Genomic DNA, 18,258 nt, shown 5'->3' on the forward strand with positions numbered 1-18,258 from the left:
AAGACTTTTTAAGACCCAGTGGGGACCCTCAAGAAATTGTGCACCATGGTGAAAAGTGCCTAATTTCCTTAAATACGTCACCTGTAAAGCAAATTTATTTTTCTACTTGTCATTTCAGTACACATCCTAATTCAGCTTCATGTCTTCTGTTGTAGGTCATTTTCATGAATTCAAAATCAACTCACCAGTGATCTTTGGGAGCTGGGGATAAAGTCTTTCTGTTTATGTAAGTACAAACTCTATATTGTGGTTTATGTGTCTTGTCCAACTCCACTTGGTCTATCATTGCTCCATTAACACCTGTTTTTTTAATATATATATATATATATATACCATGGTCTCTGCTGTCTTATCCCTTTATGCTTTTATGCTTTGAGCTCATGAAACCACTGTACATGCTTCATCAACTCAGGAAGCGGTGGCTTTACTCAAATGATTATAATAATGAGTGTTCTGTTCTGTGTCACTTTCTTGGAAGTCTGCTTCAGAAACAACACGAGACAATTTATAGAAAAGACATATCAATAATAGTATGTAGATTATGCCTGTTTTGTCACTTTGAAAATGTATAAAGTAGTCATTTTGAAAACCGATTTGCTTGTTAGCACCTACGTCCACGTTCCGCTCAAACACACACTACCATCGGTGCGTATAGAGTGAATCTATTCTCTATGCTAATACCAACTATGTTATTGGTACTTTCTGGCTGCCAGTTGCCCTCAATAAGAGCATTCACGGCAATGAAGAAAGAGCCCCTTTTAAAGAAACACACACACACAGGGTCTTAGTAAACAGTCAATATACGGCCGCAGTTTTCTGCCACAATATGTCTTAAATGGGAGTTTTCTCTTGCCAGCGTAGTAATAAAGATCATATCTGGCAAAGTGTTGCTCTTGGTAATGTTGAGCAAACAAGCTTCCTGAAAGTTAAGTTCATATTAATCTTTTTTCAAATGTCACTTCGATATGAGGTGCAGGACAGAGTTATATTAGTGTGCAGAAAGCCCCACTGTTGGCCCTGCATAATTAGGCCACTGAGAATGGCATATTCCAGCTCAAAGTTCAGGGCCGCGCGCTAATGCAGCAGCTTTATCCCTGTGATTTCAAGTCAAACAGCGTCTTCAGCTCAGATCAATACGCTCTATTACACCAGGGCAGCCGCTTTTTATTTTAGCTGCCGTTGTAGTGTGCGTTAAGTCCACGCTCAATGGCTGTCAGAGGAAACGGAGTCAGATCGCTGAATGGAGAAATAACAAAGGGGCCGGGAATGATTACGGCTTTTCTCTGCACAACTTGTAACTCCGGAGGGGAGAGTGTGAATATTGCTGCCATTCAGAAGTAGAGGAAGATCATGCGTTCTGATATGATTGGATGTAATAATACCAGTCTCGTTTCTTTTATAAACCTTGCTTGGTGGTCGGTGTGCTGCTGTTAAATGTTTAAAGCAAATTTCCAGCGGTTTCCGAGGTGCCACGTGTGGTGTTCTTAACATTTCGGATGAGGTTACATGTTCTGTGTTGCCACTGGGCCCGTTTTAGCCCTTGTGAACACTGATATTAACATTGATATGTCACAGGGTCAGCTCTCTTTTTAGGGAATGAAACGCCGATTGTTAGGCTGAATGAAGGTGAAAGGACCACTTGAGTTAGAACAGTAAACATCAGGCCTATGCGTTGGCCCTGCTCCAGCACTGAGGGTAACAGTGTAAGCCTTGTACTGTACATCAGGTTGGCATTGTGTCAGCATTTAGACCGATGTGAGTTGGTGGGTGCGAGCGAATGCTTGTGGTAGAGCCAACATTTATTTTTTTGTCCTTATTGAAAATTGAATGGAATTATTATTATATTTTTGTAGTAATAGACATTGAAAAGTTTATCTTGAAAGTAAAAAAGGGGAATTTTAAGCAAGTGTATAAACCGACTGTCTGAAAGGACTTTTTGATTTCAAAACACATTTCTGACATTTCAATGCAAAATGCGTTTAAATGCTATTGACGTGAAGGTCAAGCTTACAGAGAAAGATGCATTATTTTAAAACTGTCCGTATGTGTTAAAGAAAAATTGAATGCCCAGTGTGTTTTTTCATTTCACAATTTCCACACTTTTAAAAGCTTGAGAAAGGGAATAAATGACCCTGTTAATCGTTCCTCTTCCATAGCCCCCGTGCTTACCAGACCTATGAGACCTTAAGCCAGGCACCGCGTTGCGGACCTCCAAAGTCTGTGCGTGCACGTCACAAAACAGCCGAGGCTTTTATACTTAATGTGTTTGCCGTTGTGATATTTTTAAAACAACAGGGGGCAGTCAAAACAGGGTGTCCGCGGGGTTTTAAAAACTATTAAAAGTTGATAAATAAATTATGAGAAAATAAAAGCCCCTAAAAGATATTAAAAAGTCTTAATTAATTTTTGTTCAAGCGTTGTCCATTGTTTGACTTAAAAAAAAAGCATAAATATATTTATTTTTCTTCTAATATTAACAACGGCGTGCTCGATCTATGCAATTGGTTCGGGCTGGGGCGTATCCGGCCAAGCTCTTCCACCTGGGTGATGTCACGTAATTTGTGACAAACGTGGTGTGACGCTCTCCACATTTAGCAAAACCATAGGATGAAACAGACGGCAAAATGGGAAAATGTAAGTTTGCGTACTCCTGGTTAGAGGCTGGAGAGAGACAGGTTGGCTGAAGTCTGTCGCTGAAAACAACTGTGCAATTTATTATTCCAAGCTTTGTTTTTTCCGAGCTTATATGAGTTCTGTTGCATGTTTTTGCTCAATTGATTTATTTAACTACAACTATTTGTTAACAACTGTTTATTAAGCTAAAAAATTTATACTGATTAGAACTTGAAGTGGCGATAAGGTCTTAAAATATTCTGAGAAGATCTTTAAAAACACAAGGTATTGAAATCTTTAGTATTCCTGCACATGCCCTGCAATAGAAACTAAAAATAAAAAGTTTCCGGAACTACGTCATATCATTAATATTATTGAAGATTTTTAAACCAATTATTTTTTTTTACATTTTTAAAAATTATTTTAACTATTATAAGCATTTTTATAACCATCCAAGATTTTTAAAAATCAAACTTTGATGCATCACTTGCTTTTGTTAATATCTCGGACAGTTTTACCTGTTAAAGTTTATTAAATTATCAATGACGACAGAAGATGGGTTGCTCTACAAATATATATTTTTTATTATGGCAAGAATAAAAGCAAAAAAAAGCAAACTCTGTGATGACGCCACATTCGCTGCGCGAATCGAACTAGCAGACGCGTCAAGTATAAACCAGGCTTAACAAACACCTATTAATCTAAATTCCTTTGCAACTTTAATCTGCGTGTTTAATTAATCACAAAATGAGGCAGTAAGTAATTTTGGCACACATATGCCCCGCGTTTAATCACTCGTGTGCAAAATCAGTCGGAAACACCTGAGGAAGGGGCAACGGCATCTGTTTGAACAAGCAGAATACACTCTTTGTCAGTGTGTGCCATTCATCTAATAAAGCTGCCGGAGCCTTCCTTCATTTCACATTTAGCATGTCTCAGTGTTGATGTCTCTGTGGGACCCATGTCTCCAGAAATTATTTCCTGCAAAAAAATGCTCTCCTGGACCCTTAATGAAAATGAATAACCTTTTGGTGGTTATTTTCCCATCTATTAGCAGCCTCTCCCCAGCTTCACTTCTCCACTGACCCTCTTCTTTGATTGTTATCAGAGAGGCTGTTCAATAAGGGGTCGGCATTTTAATTTCATCAACCTAATTGAGAAAAAAATAAATAAATCTTTGCTCCCTTCATTCTGCCCGAAATGCCCAGTGGAACATAAAATTTCATCAGTGTGAATTTAGAATCAGATTTAATTGTTGGAAATCGAATTATTGTCATGAAAGGAAGTTCTAAGGTCTTCAGACATCTGCGATGGTCGAGATCCTCGCTGACGTATTTCGGGTATTCGTTTTCTTATTAGTCCTCATGAGGATTTTTTGGCGACGCCAGCAGCATCCTATTCTGGTTTGTGGCTTTTCCGCACGCATACAGGTGTGCCATATCAAAGCACAGTGTAATACGTTTACTGTTTGTGCGTATGCTGTTTATCCGTGCCACATTTAACTGATGTAGTCAAGCTTAGCCCAAGACCCATTGATCATCAGCAATATTCCTTCAATCACTCCAATATGACCTAACATCTCAACAACACGCTGTCATGGCCGGGGCAGGGACCTCTGCTAAAGTTTATTGGATATTTGGTCCTTTTGAAGGCTTGATGTGCTTTATCTAATTTACAGAAGAGTTATACATAATATACACTTGGCAGTCTTCCCTGGTTTGAAGGTAAAGACAGTAACCAAGGTAAAAAGGCATTCTGTTATTGGCTATATATGGCCATAGACATACTGAAGAACATGACATTAATCTTCTGGCTTTCAAAGCCGGGCAGACTAATGTATAACTGAAAGTCCTGTAAAATGTATTAATGATTCCAAGCATGAACTTTTCTCCTAAAATGCCATGAATCCTCCAGAGCTGATAATGTGGCCTGACCCCGGGGTGTGAAATCCTTGTTATGTTGAGAGTTGCCAGTTAATTGATTTGCAAATTATTTAAAGTTTGTGGGGCCCAAGGGAGCGCTTGGCTCTAATGATGCCCATTCCCATAGAGTTTCCATCTCTCTGTATTCCACTGCCTCGGCACAATTGTAATAAGCTAATATGCCTTATCGAAGATTTACAGCACATTTTCCCTTAAAGGAAACGCTGAAATTTAGAAGTCTTAAAGCACTTAATGAAAAGGAAACATTGACAGTAATTTAACAATACAATGACAACTGATCAATTCATTTCATTGCCTGTGATTTCAATTCTACTACATATTTATTTGCTTGTGTGTAGTCTAAAAATGAATAAATCATTTCTGAAAATATTACATACATTTTTATGTTATTTTGAACAAATGTCGAATTTTATATTTGGATAAAATGTCATTTGTAGTTTTAAGAATACAAATAATGACACATAAAAAAAAAAAAAAAAAAAAAAATATATATATATATATATATATATATATATATATATATATATATATATATATATATATATATATATATATATATATATATACATATATATATATATATACATACAGTTGAAGTCAGAATTATTAGCCCCCCTGAATTATTAGGCCCCCTGTTTATTTTCCCCCCCAATTTCTGTTTAACGAAGAGAAGGTTTAAACAGCACATTTCTAAACGTAATAGTTTTAATAACTCTTTTTCTAATGACTGATTTATTTTATCTTTGCCCTGATGACAGTAAATAATATTTTACTACATATTTTTCAAGACACTTCTATACAGCTTAAAGTGACATTTAAAGGCTCAACTAGGTTTATTAGGTTAACAAGGCAGGTTAGGGTAATTGGGCAGATTATTATATAACGATGGTCTGTTCTGTAGACTATCAAAAATATAGCTTAAAGGGGTTAATAATTTCGACCTTAAAATGAATTTTCAAAAATTAAAAGGTGCTTTTATTCTAGCCGAAATAAAACAAACAAGAATTTCTACAGAAGAACAAAATATTATCAGACATACTGTGAAAATTTCCTTGCTCTGTTAAACATCATTTGGAAAAAAATTTAAAAAGTAAAAAAAAAAAGATACAATAAGGGGGCTAATAATTCTGACTTCAACTGTATATTTCAGACACTTAACTTCCAGGAAAACTGATTTACTGTTTTTTGTAGCTGCACTTCAAAACTATTTACACTCAATTTTCGTTTTGCATAGTTCCAGCTAATTATATTGAAGATATAAAGGCGAAGACATGCTACTTTGTATTTGCCAGCCACCTGCATGAAGCGCATCTGAAAAGACGACTTGTTCTGTTGTTTTGGACTCGCAGCAGCTTCTCAAACTCGATTAGAGACAGTGTGCATTTCATTGTTGGTTTTATCGCGTTGACGTATCTTGATTTATCCTATCTTTTTGTTTGTTCATCCACGATGCACTCCCGGGAATAAGAAGAATATTTTTAGACTTGAATGCAACTTGTTAAAGAAATCTTGCCTGTGTACATTGTGCTGAGGTCACCTGCACACATTAAACATTCCTATGAATCTGAAGTTATCTGACTACAATTTGACTTGTAGGAATATAATTAGCATTTCTGCTTCCCACAGACAGATTCTCCCACATGGTTTCATTCACAACTGCACATCTATTTGCATTAGTTTTAAGATTTCATTCATCAATGCATGTTTTTTTATGCAAAAAAAACAAACATGTTTAAGCACATCACATGTAATGAATGAATAAGAAATTTAAAAGTAGTACCTTTTTAACTTTTTGTCTCCTTCAAACAGCCCATCAATTGAAGAGTAAAGAAAAAGGAAAGAAGGAAGCGCATCCTAGGCTTAATTGATTTGTTACGCAGATGTAAGTTAAGAGAGACCTCACCTTCTGTGGGGCTTGTAAGTTTGTAAGCACAAGGTAATGTGTCCATTAGGGGAGGCAGATGCTCAGCCGGTTGAGTTGTAGAGGAAAGGTGCATGGCGTCTAACCCACTAAGTGGCTGTTTCTCTTTGCTAATATAAAAGAGACCCTGAGCCCTCATTAGCAAGTGCTGTCATTCAGACACAGAGTGTCGGCCTGATTTAAATAAAATGAAATGAAGATAGTTCTTTCTGGTCCCCTGGCTTCACTCATTGCCATAAACATATGCTCTGTGCCCCGCTTCTTTCCATCTTATTTATGACTTTAATTTGTTGTGTGGGCTGCGCTGGAAATCAAATTTAATACAATCCTCCCAGGGACCCTGTCATATAATAACATGGTAATTTCTGTGTATCCTTTTGAAAAATGAGGAAATTAATTCTTCCTGACATGTTCTAATTATTCCAGTGTGAACAGGCAAATCCAGTTTCTCTCTCTCTCTTGCCGATAAGTGTCAGAGGCAGGCGCGCAGCCTCGACGGGCATCTAGGTGCTAATGCTGACCAGCAGTGCGTTTAATTTGAAACATGAGCAGACACCTTTCAACACACCTTCCTAATGTTGGGTTGCTTCGTACAAATTAATTCACAGACTGAGCAGGGGGGGGGGGGGGGTTGAGACTAAAAGACGGGACATGGGGGCTGTTAGCAAGAGTGTATTTAATGGGTGGGCTGCAGAGGGGGGTGGGGGGAGGAAAGCCCTTCTCTGTCATGTCTTCTTTTGTGGTGCCGTTCGGAGGTGTGTGTACACGTGTGACAGGAGGACACCCGTGAGACGTGTTTGGATCTGTGGACGGAGGTTTTTTTCCCTCTCTTGTTCCCAACACTGTCAAAACCTTTTCACACCTTCCTCGGTTCAGATGAGAAGGGATGAAATGCTAATTTAATTAGACTGTCATCAGTCACTTCAAAATATAGCGCTTTGGCATTAATATGGAATGGTTTGTCTTTTACCTCTTATGGTTCTTCTCTGAAGTGCGTTTATGTCTTGAGCAGATGCTATTGTCCACATAGACTTGTGGAGGCTATGATAAAATCTGTATTAATATTTTTTAAATGGAAGACATCCCAAAAATGTCATATTGTCTGTAAAAATTATATGATCAATTAGTTCTGACAGCATATGTTTTAGGTCATTGTAACTTATTACACTAAGTTAATAATGTTCTAATTTCATTTAAGCAGTTTTAAGTCAGTTTAACATAATATATGTTCAATGGACTCGTGAGGTTAATTTGATTCAGCCTAAACATTTAAGGCAACCAGGATTTTTTATAGTGTACTACTACGACTACTACTACGACTACTGCTACTACTACTACTACAACTAATAATAATAACGATGATGATGATGATTATAATCATGTTAATAATAATAATGATGCTTATGATAATTATAATAATAAGTTTATTATTAATTCAAAATTATTCATTAAAAAAGTGTATCCATTGCTAAGCTGAGTGTATTTGTATGCGACATCAAAACCTAAGCTTATTATTATTATTATTATTGTTATAATAATATTATTAATAATAATAATAATTATTATTATTATTATAATAATAATAATAATTATTATTATTATATTAACAATAACAACAATACTAATGATAACAATAATGATGATAATAATAATAATAATAATAATGATGATGATGATGATGATGATGATGATGATGATGATGATGATGATAATAATGATGATGATAATAATACTGATAATACTAATAATGCTGATGATAATAATAACAACAATAATAGTAATAATAATAATAATTATTATTATTATTATTATTATTATTATTATTATTATTATATTAATAATAACAACAATAATAATGATAACAATAATGATGATGATAATAATATAATAATGATGATGATCATTATAATAATAATAATAATGATGATGATAATAATGATAATACTAATAATGCTGATGATAATAATAATAATAATAATAATGATAATAATAAAGACAACAACAACACTAATAATAATAATAATATTAATAATAATAATAAAGGTAATTATTAATTCAAAATCATTTATATAAAAAAAATGTATCCATGGCTAGGTTGAGCTTCTAAGCTCCCTATTACATCCTCAATTAAACTTTCTGTGTTGTGTCCAGCACAGTTTACTTTTACTGACTGCTCAGGTGTGGGCCAGTCAGCACAGGGAAATCACATGACACAATGGCCTGTTATTATTCTGGCACATTTCATTGACATTATTTCATTTTACCGCTTTTTGCAGGGCACAATCGTGATTCTGATTAGTATTATTTAACTTTACCCAGTCTGAGAATGGTTGATGAAATAAGTAAAAACACAGAGTGTGTTTTATGTCGCATGTAGCCTTTTTAATACCTGTCAGTGGAGGAAAAATATCCCTCTTTTTTCCCACTTTAATTACGAACAGCATTTAAGGCTCAGTGATGGAAAAAAATAAACAAACACAAATGGAGTGAACCTTTGAGTTGGGTTAAATCCACAAAGGCTTAATTGATTTGGTGTGTGTCACATATATAAGTGTGTGCGCTACAGAAGAGAACTTCCAAACTCTAACGTCATGTGCACTGAAGAATAGAAGGCCTTTATAGTCTGTGGGTGTGGTCGGATTGAGTCTCCCTTGCACTGATTGGTCGAGGAGGGGCATCGTCGCGGCAGCGCCACTGCGTCGCATTATCACACCCTCTGGTTTAATCAGGGACACGCCATAGAAAGACAAGCTCATCTTCTTCATGGAATAAATGATTCGTATTGGGTACTGCAGCTCTGTAGCATTCATCTGGTTTGAGGCCTTTTCTTGTGAATGAAGATGTCCTAAATGAATTGTCTGGCTCTCAGTTTCCCTCCTGCTGTCTGGAGAACATCGACAGAGTAGATCTGTGGTAGCTCGTAGGATAAGTTTAGTCACGGAATCGCTGGGATCTCCATCTCCGTGCCCGAGCCCACCCACTCTCCATAGCACTACATTAATTCAGCCAGTCAATTTGACTGAAAGTTTGAAATGTGCAGTGCGTTAGCGAGGGGGGCCGTACAGAAGCCGTGTTAATAGCGAGGGCTTGTTGTCCATATGGTACTGTTTTAATGGAGCACATTTGTTGCAGATGGTGGGAGACTTCGCTTGGGCAGAAGAAGCGGTTCTTGGCAGGTCTCGGGCTCTTTGGAGAAAAAGGCGCACAGAGCTTGACTTTTAACGCTGATGTTGATCGTCGCTGTTTTTCATATACAGTAACAATCCGTTGCCCTTGAAACATGGTCTGTTCTAAATTTAAGCCTCGCTTTACTCTGTTTATTTATTTCTTTTCGTTATGCCGAGACAATACGCTGTGGCTCAGTCACTTTTTCCCTCAGCTCGGGCCTGTAAACCGCAGCGAAATCCTCACACAGCAATAGTAGTTGTCTCAATTTCTGCAGTGAGGTTTTTTTTTCAGCTGCAGGAGAGAGTTGAGGTAACACAGCAGACAGAGAAAATTGAGGGGCCACAGAGAAACTAGTCACTTGAGTGCTACTTTTTCAGAGCTGAACTCTCACACTGTATAAAAACACAGAACTAGCTATTATTTGACCAGAGGTCAGAACTCATATAAAATGGTGAAAATGTCATGGGCTTTATATTATTTATTTTACTGGATATTATTATTATTGTTATTATTACTACTACTACTAATACTAAAAATATTATTATAAATATTGTTATCATCATTACTACTACTACTACTACTACTACTACTACTACTACTACTACTACTACTAATAATAATAATAATAATAATAAGTGTGCTAGTTAGTAATGTATATAGTTATATTAATTGTCAAAATTCTAATGTAAAATATTAAAAAGCATTATTTATTATTTTTGTTATTATTATTATTACTATTATTATTATTATTATTATTATGTTATTAATAATAATAACAACAACTACAATTTTCCTGTTTCATTCAAAATAATGATGTTTTTCACTATCAATTATTATTTTATATCAGTAATTGTCTCAAAAAGTAAGATTGATTGTCAAATTTTATTGTAATTTATTTTAATAAATCAACAATTTTTTTTCTTTGTTTCATTCATAATGATGATGATGATTATTATTATTATTCAATATCAAATATTACTTACTTTCAGTAATTGCAAGTCTCAAAAAGTAATATTAATTGTTAAAATTTTATTAAATTTACTGTTCTTCTTCTTATTTTTTTCCACTGTCAAATATTACTTATTATCAGTAATTACAAAAGTCTCAAAAAGTAATTGTAGAAATTTTATTGTAAAATATTTTAATAAATTAACCGTTATTATTATTATTATTATTATTTTTATAATAATAATAATAATTATTATTATTATTTGTTTCATTCATAATTATGATGATGATGATTATTTTTATTATTATTATTATTATTATTCACTATCAATTATCACTTACTACCAGTAATTGCAAAAGTAAAGCTTAAAGTAAATTCTATGAAAAGTGTTATACTGGAATAAAATAGGAGCAGAATAAAACTAATTTGCCACTCAACTGTTCTTTATCTTACAGGCTGGTTATTCTGTATTCTTTTAGTGAGTTTTTTTATGCAAAATAAATAAACCTGACAATCACACTACACTCGAATATAACCTCTCTTCGATCTGAGAGCAGAGACAGACACTGTCAGTGTCTGTGTGTGTGTTTGCTGTCGTCTTGCTGCCCCACTAACAAAAGCAAGAATTGAAGAGAGAGAGAGAAAGAGAGAGATAGAGAAAGAGGGAGAGAGAGAGAGAGAGAGAGAGAGAGGGAGAGAGGGAGAGAGAGAGAGAGAGAGAGGGCAGGCTGTTTTTTAACACTCTCTCGGATGGTGAGGAGACACGCTTGATTGCCTCTGTTGCGTTTTTACTGTTGTTTTCGCGCGTTGTCACTGCTGTGGCAGCACTTGGGTATTATGTGAGCAGAGTGCCCATGGCCCAAAACACTTCTTTCCTTTCACCCCCAGACACCTGACTGTGAGAAGAGCCTCTGCGGGTCTTACAGGTCCTCCGGCCTGCTAAAAGTACTGGTCAGCCTGAAAGGCGCAGTGTCCTTGGGGCTCTCTGATCTAACTCTTTCCATTCTCTCAGTGGCTTTGTCTCAATCCATCCTCAGCCACACAACTCACCAGCATGTGAGAGAGAAGGAGAGAGAGAGGAGAGGCATGGGGCAAATTACACCCATGTCACTGAAAACGAAAGCATTTAGGAGGCAGAAGACTGGATGTCTTTTGACTCTGATGTGTCTCTTATTTATGATGATGATGAAGTGAGAGAGGGAGTGGGGTGTTACAGCATGAGAGAAATCGCTAATTAGTTTCAGCACTTGATGAATTCCGCTTTTGCAGTAATGCATTAAAAAAAAAAAAACATGCTCGGGAAGTTTATCCTCTTCTAGTTGCTCCAAGAGGGAGTAAAAGTGGGAAGATGGATGCAGAACTTTTATTTAATAATAATTATTTTAACTTTAAATGAACTCAACATCCATACATTTGTATAAACTAGATTACAATACTTAATCATATATAATATTTATATTGATTATATATTTCTTTATATCAGAGATGTCCAAAGTAGGACCCGCAGGCCAAAGTTTGCCCATCGTAACCTTTCATTTGGCCCACCACACCACCTGACATAGTTTATTTATGTATATATTTTGGTTCTTTGTTTAGTGTTGAGCTACAAAAAAGCTAACTCAATTAAATGTTTCAATTAAATGTTGTAAATGAATCAGATTTAAAAAGTACTGGATTTGCTTTTCAGTGTTTGGACTTTCAGCAGTGAAAATGAAACCACACTGAACTGAACTAAACTTAACTTCAACTCTGAAAACTGGACTGACACAGTTTCAAATTACAAGAAACTTCTATCTTAAGCTATCAATCTGCATCTACAATTTACATATAGAAATAGTCATGAATTGAATTGAATTAATATAAACTGCATTTTTTATTTTCTGTTTTTATATTCTTTCTGTCTCTCTGACCACATTGCACTCTTTACATTGTCTCTTGCATAACAGTTTACTTTGCTGTACAAACAGGCACTTGATCTTTATAAGTCATATATGCTTGCAAGTCTCGTAAAGACCAGCAAGTGAGACTAATGGAAACCCTTTGGAGACAATTTCCAAACACGTGCTTCCAAATTTGCGGCGTTCGACTTTTTGGAGCAGCCTCTGTGCTTGGTGATATCATGACCACATCCTCCCGCCTCCCCGCGGCCCAGCAACAGCTCAGATTTGGCCCCGTGTGGGCCCTTGTGGTCCGGCTCCTAGAAGCTACACACACATGGTCCACAGCTGGACCACCACACGCCGCTTTTGGGAGGAGCAGCGCTCAGGAACCACTGTCATACGATAACATATCATCAAAAACGGGACTGGAAAACCATGTACGCTAATGACAAATGTCTGTTCCTCCAAAAAAAGACGAATGAAAAGCTATTAGTGGAGCCATGGGGAGTGTTACATCTTTGTTTTTGTGTTTGGTTTTTGGAAGATAAAAATGTTTCAGGGACAGCGGAGGATGTGTCGGTGGTTTTGTCTGTTTTTCTCCCCTCTGTAACTGTTTTAAAGTTGCCATGCTAACGTGTGTTCGCTCAGTTACAATGGCTCTCTGTGTATTTCTCCTGCTACAGAACCCAAATGCTGAACATGGAGGGCTTTCTGCGTAGCAGCTTTTTACTGAGGTTAGTCGCTTTAGTTTTTCTGTCGTTGCCACAGGGGGTCCGGCGGGCTGATTTCATCTGTCCTTTCACAGCTCCGATTTTTCACACCACCTAGCTTTAGCCGACCTGTGGGATGATGTGTTGTCTGTGTTTGTGTGTATACTACCAGTCAAAAGTTTGCGAGCAGTACTATTTTATTTTTAAGTGCCTTTTGCTGCTCACCAAGGCTGCATTCAGTTGATTTAAATAAAAATTAATAAATAGAAATTAAAAACTGTACAATTTTAAAATATTGTTACAATGAATAAAACATACTGTAAATATTGAATATAGTAAATTGTAATTTATGCCTGTGATTTTATTCTGAATTACTCCAATCTATAATGTTATTCAGAAATCATTGAATAAGAATATCCACTTTTTAAGAAATACTTATTGCTAATATCAGTGTTGAAAATTATTTAGCTGCTTCATATTTTTATGGAAACTGATACAATACCAAGTACCAAAAACATGTATGAAGTAAAAAAACAATATATAAATAAAATATATATGCTTTTGTTAACACTTTAAAATAATAGTCCATTAATTAATTATTTACTAATATGAACAAACAATTGTGAATACATTTATTACAGTACTGATTTATCTTTGTCAACGTTAGTTCATGTTATGTAAGTTGAATAACATCAGTTCATGCTAACTCACTGTGCATTAACTAATGTTAACAAGGATTTTAATAATGCATTAGTAAATGTTGAACAATCATTAATAAATGCTTTACATAGTTAGCTAATGTTAGTAAATACATTAACATTGACTATGGAGTCAATCTCGGGCCATTATACTTGCAAAATTTAAAAGAAAGTTTTTTTAAAAACAAATGCAATATTACAAAATCGCAAAGCGAAAATTAATTTTTGAGAAATAAAAATCAATTTTGCTAACAAAAGTAAAGAACTCAAAGTTTTGAGAAATAAAAATGAAACAAAATAAAAATTGCAAACAAAACAAAAACTACAAAAAAATAAGTAGTGCAAAACAAAAAATAAAATATTTGTAATTTAATTATTTACGTTTTACTTTGTGGCCCTGATTTGACAAGGGGGCAGAGTCAAGGGATCTTGGGCGTTTACAGCCCCGGACCAGCCGGACAAGCACAGTATCACTGAGGTGGTCTTATAGCCCAGTATGTTCGGGTCTTCCATAAACACTTTGCGATGTTTAGAGATTTGTGTTTATTTATTTATTTTTTGCTCAATATTTTTTTTTTTTTGCAAAACTTTCTTTTATTTTGCAAGTATATATGGCCCTAGATTGACTCTATAATGAATCATTATTCTAAAGGGTTACTTATGCTTTTATTTTGAACCCTTCTTTCATTAAAGAACCCTAAAAAGTGAAACTAAGAAGCAGGATTTTTTTTTTCAACATAAGATAACATAAGATTTATTTATAATTATGGTGTATATATATATATATATATATATATATATATATATATATATATATATATATATATATACACAACAGTTCTGTCTGGTTCTTGAGTCTGACTTGCTGATAGCCGTGATATATTTAAGTAATATCAGCACCCGTACAGCCTCTTTACCCTTTGTGTATTACTCCGCCCACATACAGCCAGCAAAAAGCAGACACTACAGATCTAAAGTTTAAAAGATGCTCAGCTGTTTAACTGTCAGCTTATGAACTTTCTTTTATTTTGCAAGTATATATGGTCCCAGATTGACTCCATAATGAATCATTATTCTAAAGTGTTACTTATGCTTTTATTTTGAACCCTTCTTTCATTAAAGAACCCTAAAAAGTATATATAATTGATCATAACAGCAGATCAGCATGTTAGGATATCTAAAGGATCATGCAACACGGTAGATTAGAGTAACAATGCAGAACATTTAAATTCAAAGTAATAAATTACAATTTAAAATGCATTCAATTTTTTATTGTACAAATATTTTTACAGTTCACCAGTTTTTACTGTATTTATGATCAAATAAATGCAACCTTAATGAGCAAAATAGTCTTCTTTTAAAAGCATTCAAAGAAATGGTACTCATTTCAAACCTTTGACTGGTGGTGCACGTGTGCAAGTCTTAGCTCCAAAGTATAACTCCCTCACACCCCCTTTCCTACAAATAATCCAACCTAAAGCATTTCCTCCCTTCATGCACCCCTCTCAGTCAGCGAATGATAGACAAGTTTCCTTCCTCATACTGCATGCACGTGTCTGTCACCTTCCCCTTTACCCCGTCTCTCGCATCGGTCAGGCCGAGTGCGGGACGCCGCTTAATTTGTGATTCTCCGTATTTCCTGTTTGGTGTGTTTGTGTTATAACCGCAGTCAAAACGAGTAAGGATGCTGTTCCCCCATTCCCTTCCTGTGACTCTAATTAAGAATTGGTGCAGCGTGTCACTGCGCAGAGGAAGTAAATAACAGCGAGTGTGTTAGCCATTGGCTGTTCTCTCTCTCCATGCAAAGCACCTTCCCCACACTTGAATTGCTAGCAACCCTAATTAGTGATCTCTCATTAAAAACAGCAGCAGCAACATCTGCCTTTCAAAGCTGCTGTCAGCCAAACTTTGCTAAAGCTAATGAATCCCCTTTGATTACTTTTTTTTCTTCAAAAGGTCATTTATTTGATTAAATTAACAATATTTTTTTGTTCTCTTTCCAAAGCTGCCACAAAACATAAAAATTAATGCATGTTATTACTATATATTATAATATTATATATTACATTTAGCATATCTAATAGCTTTTATTTAGTTTGAATAGTTTTCATTCAAATATATAGTATATTTTACAAAATTACAAATTTAAAGAAATATTTTAATAGTTAAATTTGTTCTATACATTATAAACACATTATTTATGTAATTATAAATCAATAAATTCAAATAATAGATGCAAATACATTTTTGTAGCACAAAAACATGCTCACAAGCACACACACACACACACACACACACACACACACACTGGCCTAATTAATGTAAATATAAATAAAAAAAATACACTTTTATGTGTATTTTTTTATTTTTATTTTGTTGAAAAGTCAACTTTTTTTTTTACAAACAGATCAAGACTACAAACTGAAATTGTCATTTCTAATTGATTTTGCTGCACATTGTAGTGTAGGCTATTTAAAGAAAGCTGTCAAGTAAAGACACCTCCGCTATACAGATTAGTTGGTCATTTGAAGATTACTGTAACTGATTTGCACTCACTGAACCTGAAGCAGCAGAATAGACTAGCTCTGATACCGACTACATATCCACATCAAAACAATGCCAGATGCTTTGACCTAAGACCTGATTATTCATTAAATTAATTGCATGCTCTGAAACAAAAGTGCATCCATACATTGAATTACTCTAGCCAGTTTACATCACTCTGGATGTTCAGATTCTCCCATTGTAACATTTTTTACGTCTTCATTCAGTCAATTCCTGTTGCTGATGAATTTGTTGGCAGGCATGTGACCCACTTGTATTGCCGCTGGCAGCAGGATCTGGTAGAGCGTGTTGGATTATTGTCAGCTCAATGCTTTTATCTTCCCGCCTTCGTCCTGCAGTATGGAGGATTGTGTTTGACTGTGACCACCTGTTGCAGGAGGATAACTAAATATCTTAGGGCAGGGGTGGAGGGGAGACACAGTGCAGCAGGTTGACAGAGGACATTCAGACACCCTGTCAATTCCTCAGTAATCCTTCAAGTAACTTCCTATTGAGGAAATGTAGACCTCCCTATTTTACTTAATCCTATTTTTTTCTTCATTTTCAGAGTAGTTTTAAAGTAATGCAATTTAGATTGATAATTGCAGGTCTAGGAAAGTGATCTGCCATCGGTTAGAAATTTTATTCATAATATATATATATATAATTATATACATATATAATTTGCATGAAGCGTATTTACATAAGTGATTTTTTCCCTCTCCAAGGGAGATCTGACGTTACTCAGAATGACTTTCATGTCATAGCAAGAAATCTGAGAAAGGAAGATAATGCTTACTTTCGAGTAATTGTCTCTAGTAAAAAAAAAAAAAAAATCTAATCATTTCTGGACAGCAATAGTCAGAGTGAGACCTTTCCAACTAAGCTTTTTCAGTGTATTTAATTTAATCTATTAAAATCAATCTATCTTGCATACTGATTATGCACACATGCTCAAGGATGGATGCATGGAGGGATTGATTGATTGACTTTTCTTTCATCAAAGACCACTAAAAGTGAAATATATTACTCTTCCACGAAACTAAGAAGCAGGATTTTACTTTCTGATAGATAAATAGATGGATGGATGGATGGATGGATGGATGGATGGATGCATGGATTGATGGATGGATGGATGTACGGACGGACGGATAGCAGACAGACTGATTGATTGATTGATTGACTCTTCTTTCATCAATGACACCTACATGTGAAACGTATTACTCTTTTATGAAACTAAGAAGCAGGATTTTTACTTTTTAATAAATTAATAGATGGATGGATTGATGGACAGATGGACGGACAGATTGATTGATTGATTGATTGATTGATTGATTGATTGATTGATTGATTAATTGATTGACTCACATTTAATCAAAGAACCCTAAAAGGGATAAATATATATTACTCTTCCATGAAACTAAGGAGCAAGATTTTTACTTTCTAGTAGGTAGGTTGGTAGGTAGGTAGGTAGATTAGATAGATAGATAGATAGATAGATAGATAGATAGATAGATAGATAGATAGATAGATAGATAGATAGATAGATAGATAGATAGATAGAAAGATAGATAGATAGATAGATAGATAGATAGATAGATAGATAGATAGATAGATAGATAGATAGATAGATAGATAGATAGATAGATAGATAGATAGATAGATAGATAGATAGATTCAATTGTAATAGAGTTTTTTTTCTGTGCATTAGAATGTGCTCTTTAAAAAATGATAGTAGACACTTTACTTTTTGCATTTAATAGTCTTTCAATGCATATAAAATCACTTAAATACAAGCATATAAAAGTTGACATTTTGTATAAAAGTTGACT

At 35.0% G+C, this 18,258-nt stretch overlaps 1 protein-coding gene across 50 annotated transcripts in view; it reads left to right on the forward strand.

Annotated features, from left to right (window-relative positions):
* Positions 1 to 18,258, forward strand: part of sox6 (SRY-box transcription factor 6) — a 201,027-nt gene that overhangs the window by 26,927 nt on the left and 155,842 nt on the right. For 30 of the 50 annotated variants that reach the window (NM_001123009.2, XM_068222353.2, XM_073906920.1 and 27 more), the window contains 2 exon segments: positions 156 to 226; positions 13,158 to 13,208. In NM_001123009.2, coding sequence (NP_001116481.2) covers positions 13,165 to 13,208 — 44 coding nt within the window. In that variant the 5' untranslated portion in view covers positions 156 to 226; positions 13,158 to 13,164. 50 annotated transcript variants of the gene reach the window in all.

This window comes from Danio rerio, chromosome 7 (genome assembly GCF_049306965.1).
Source record: "Danio rerio strain Tuebingen ecotype United States chromosome 7, GRCz12tu, whole genome shotgun sequence".
Taxonomy (NCBI): domain Eukaryota; kingdom Metazoa; phylum Chordata; class Actinopteri; order Cypriniformes; family Danionidae; genus Danio; species Danio rerio.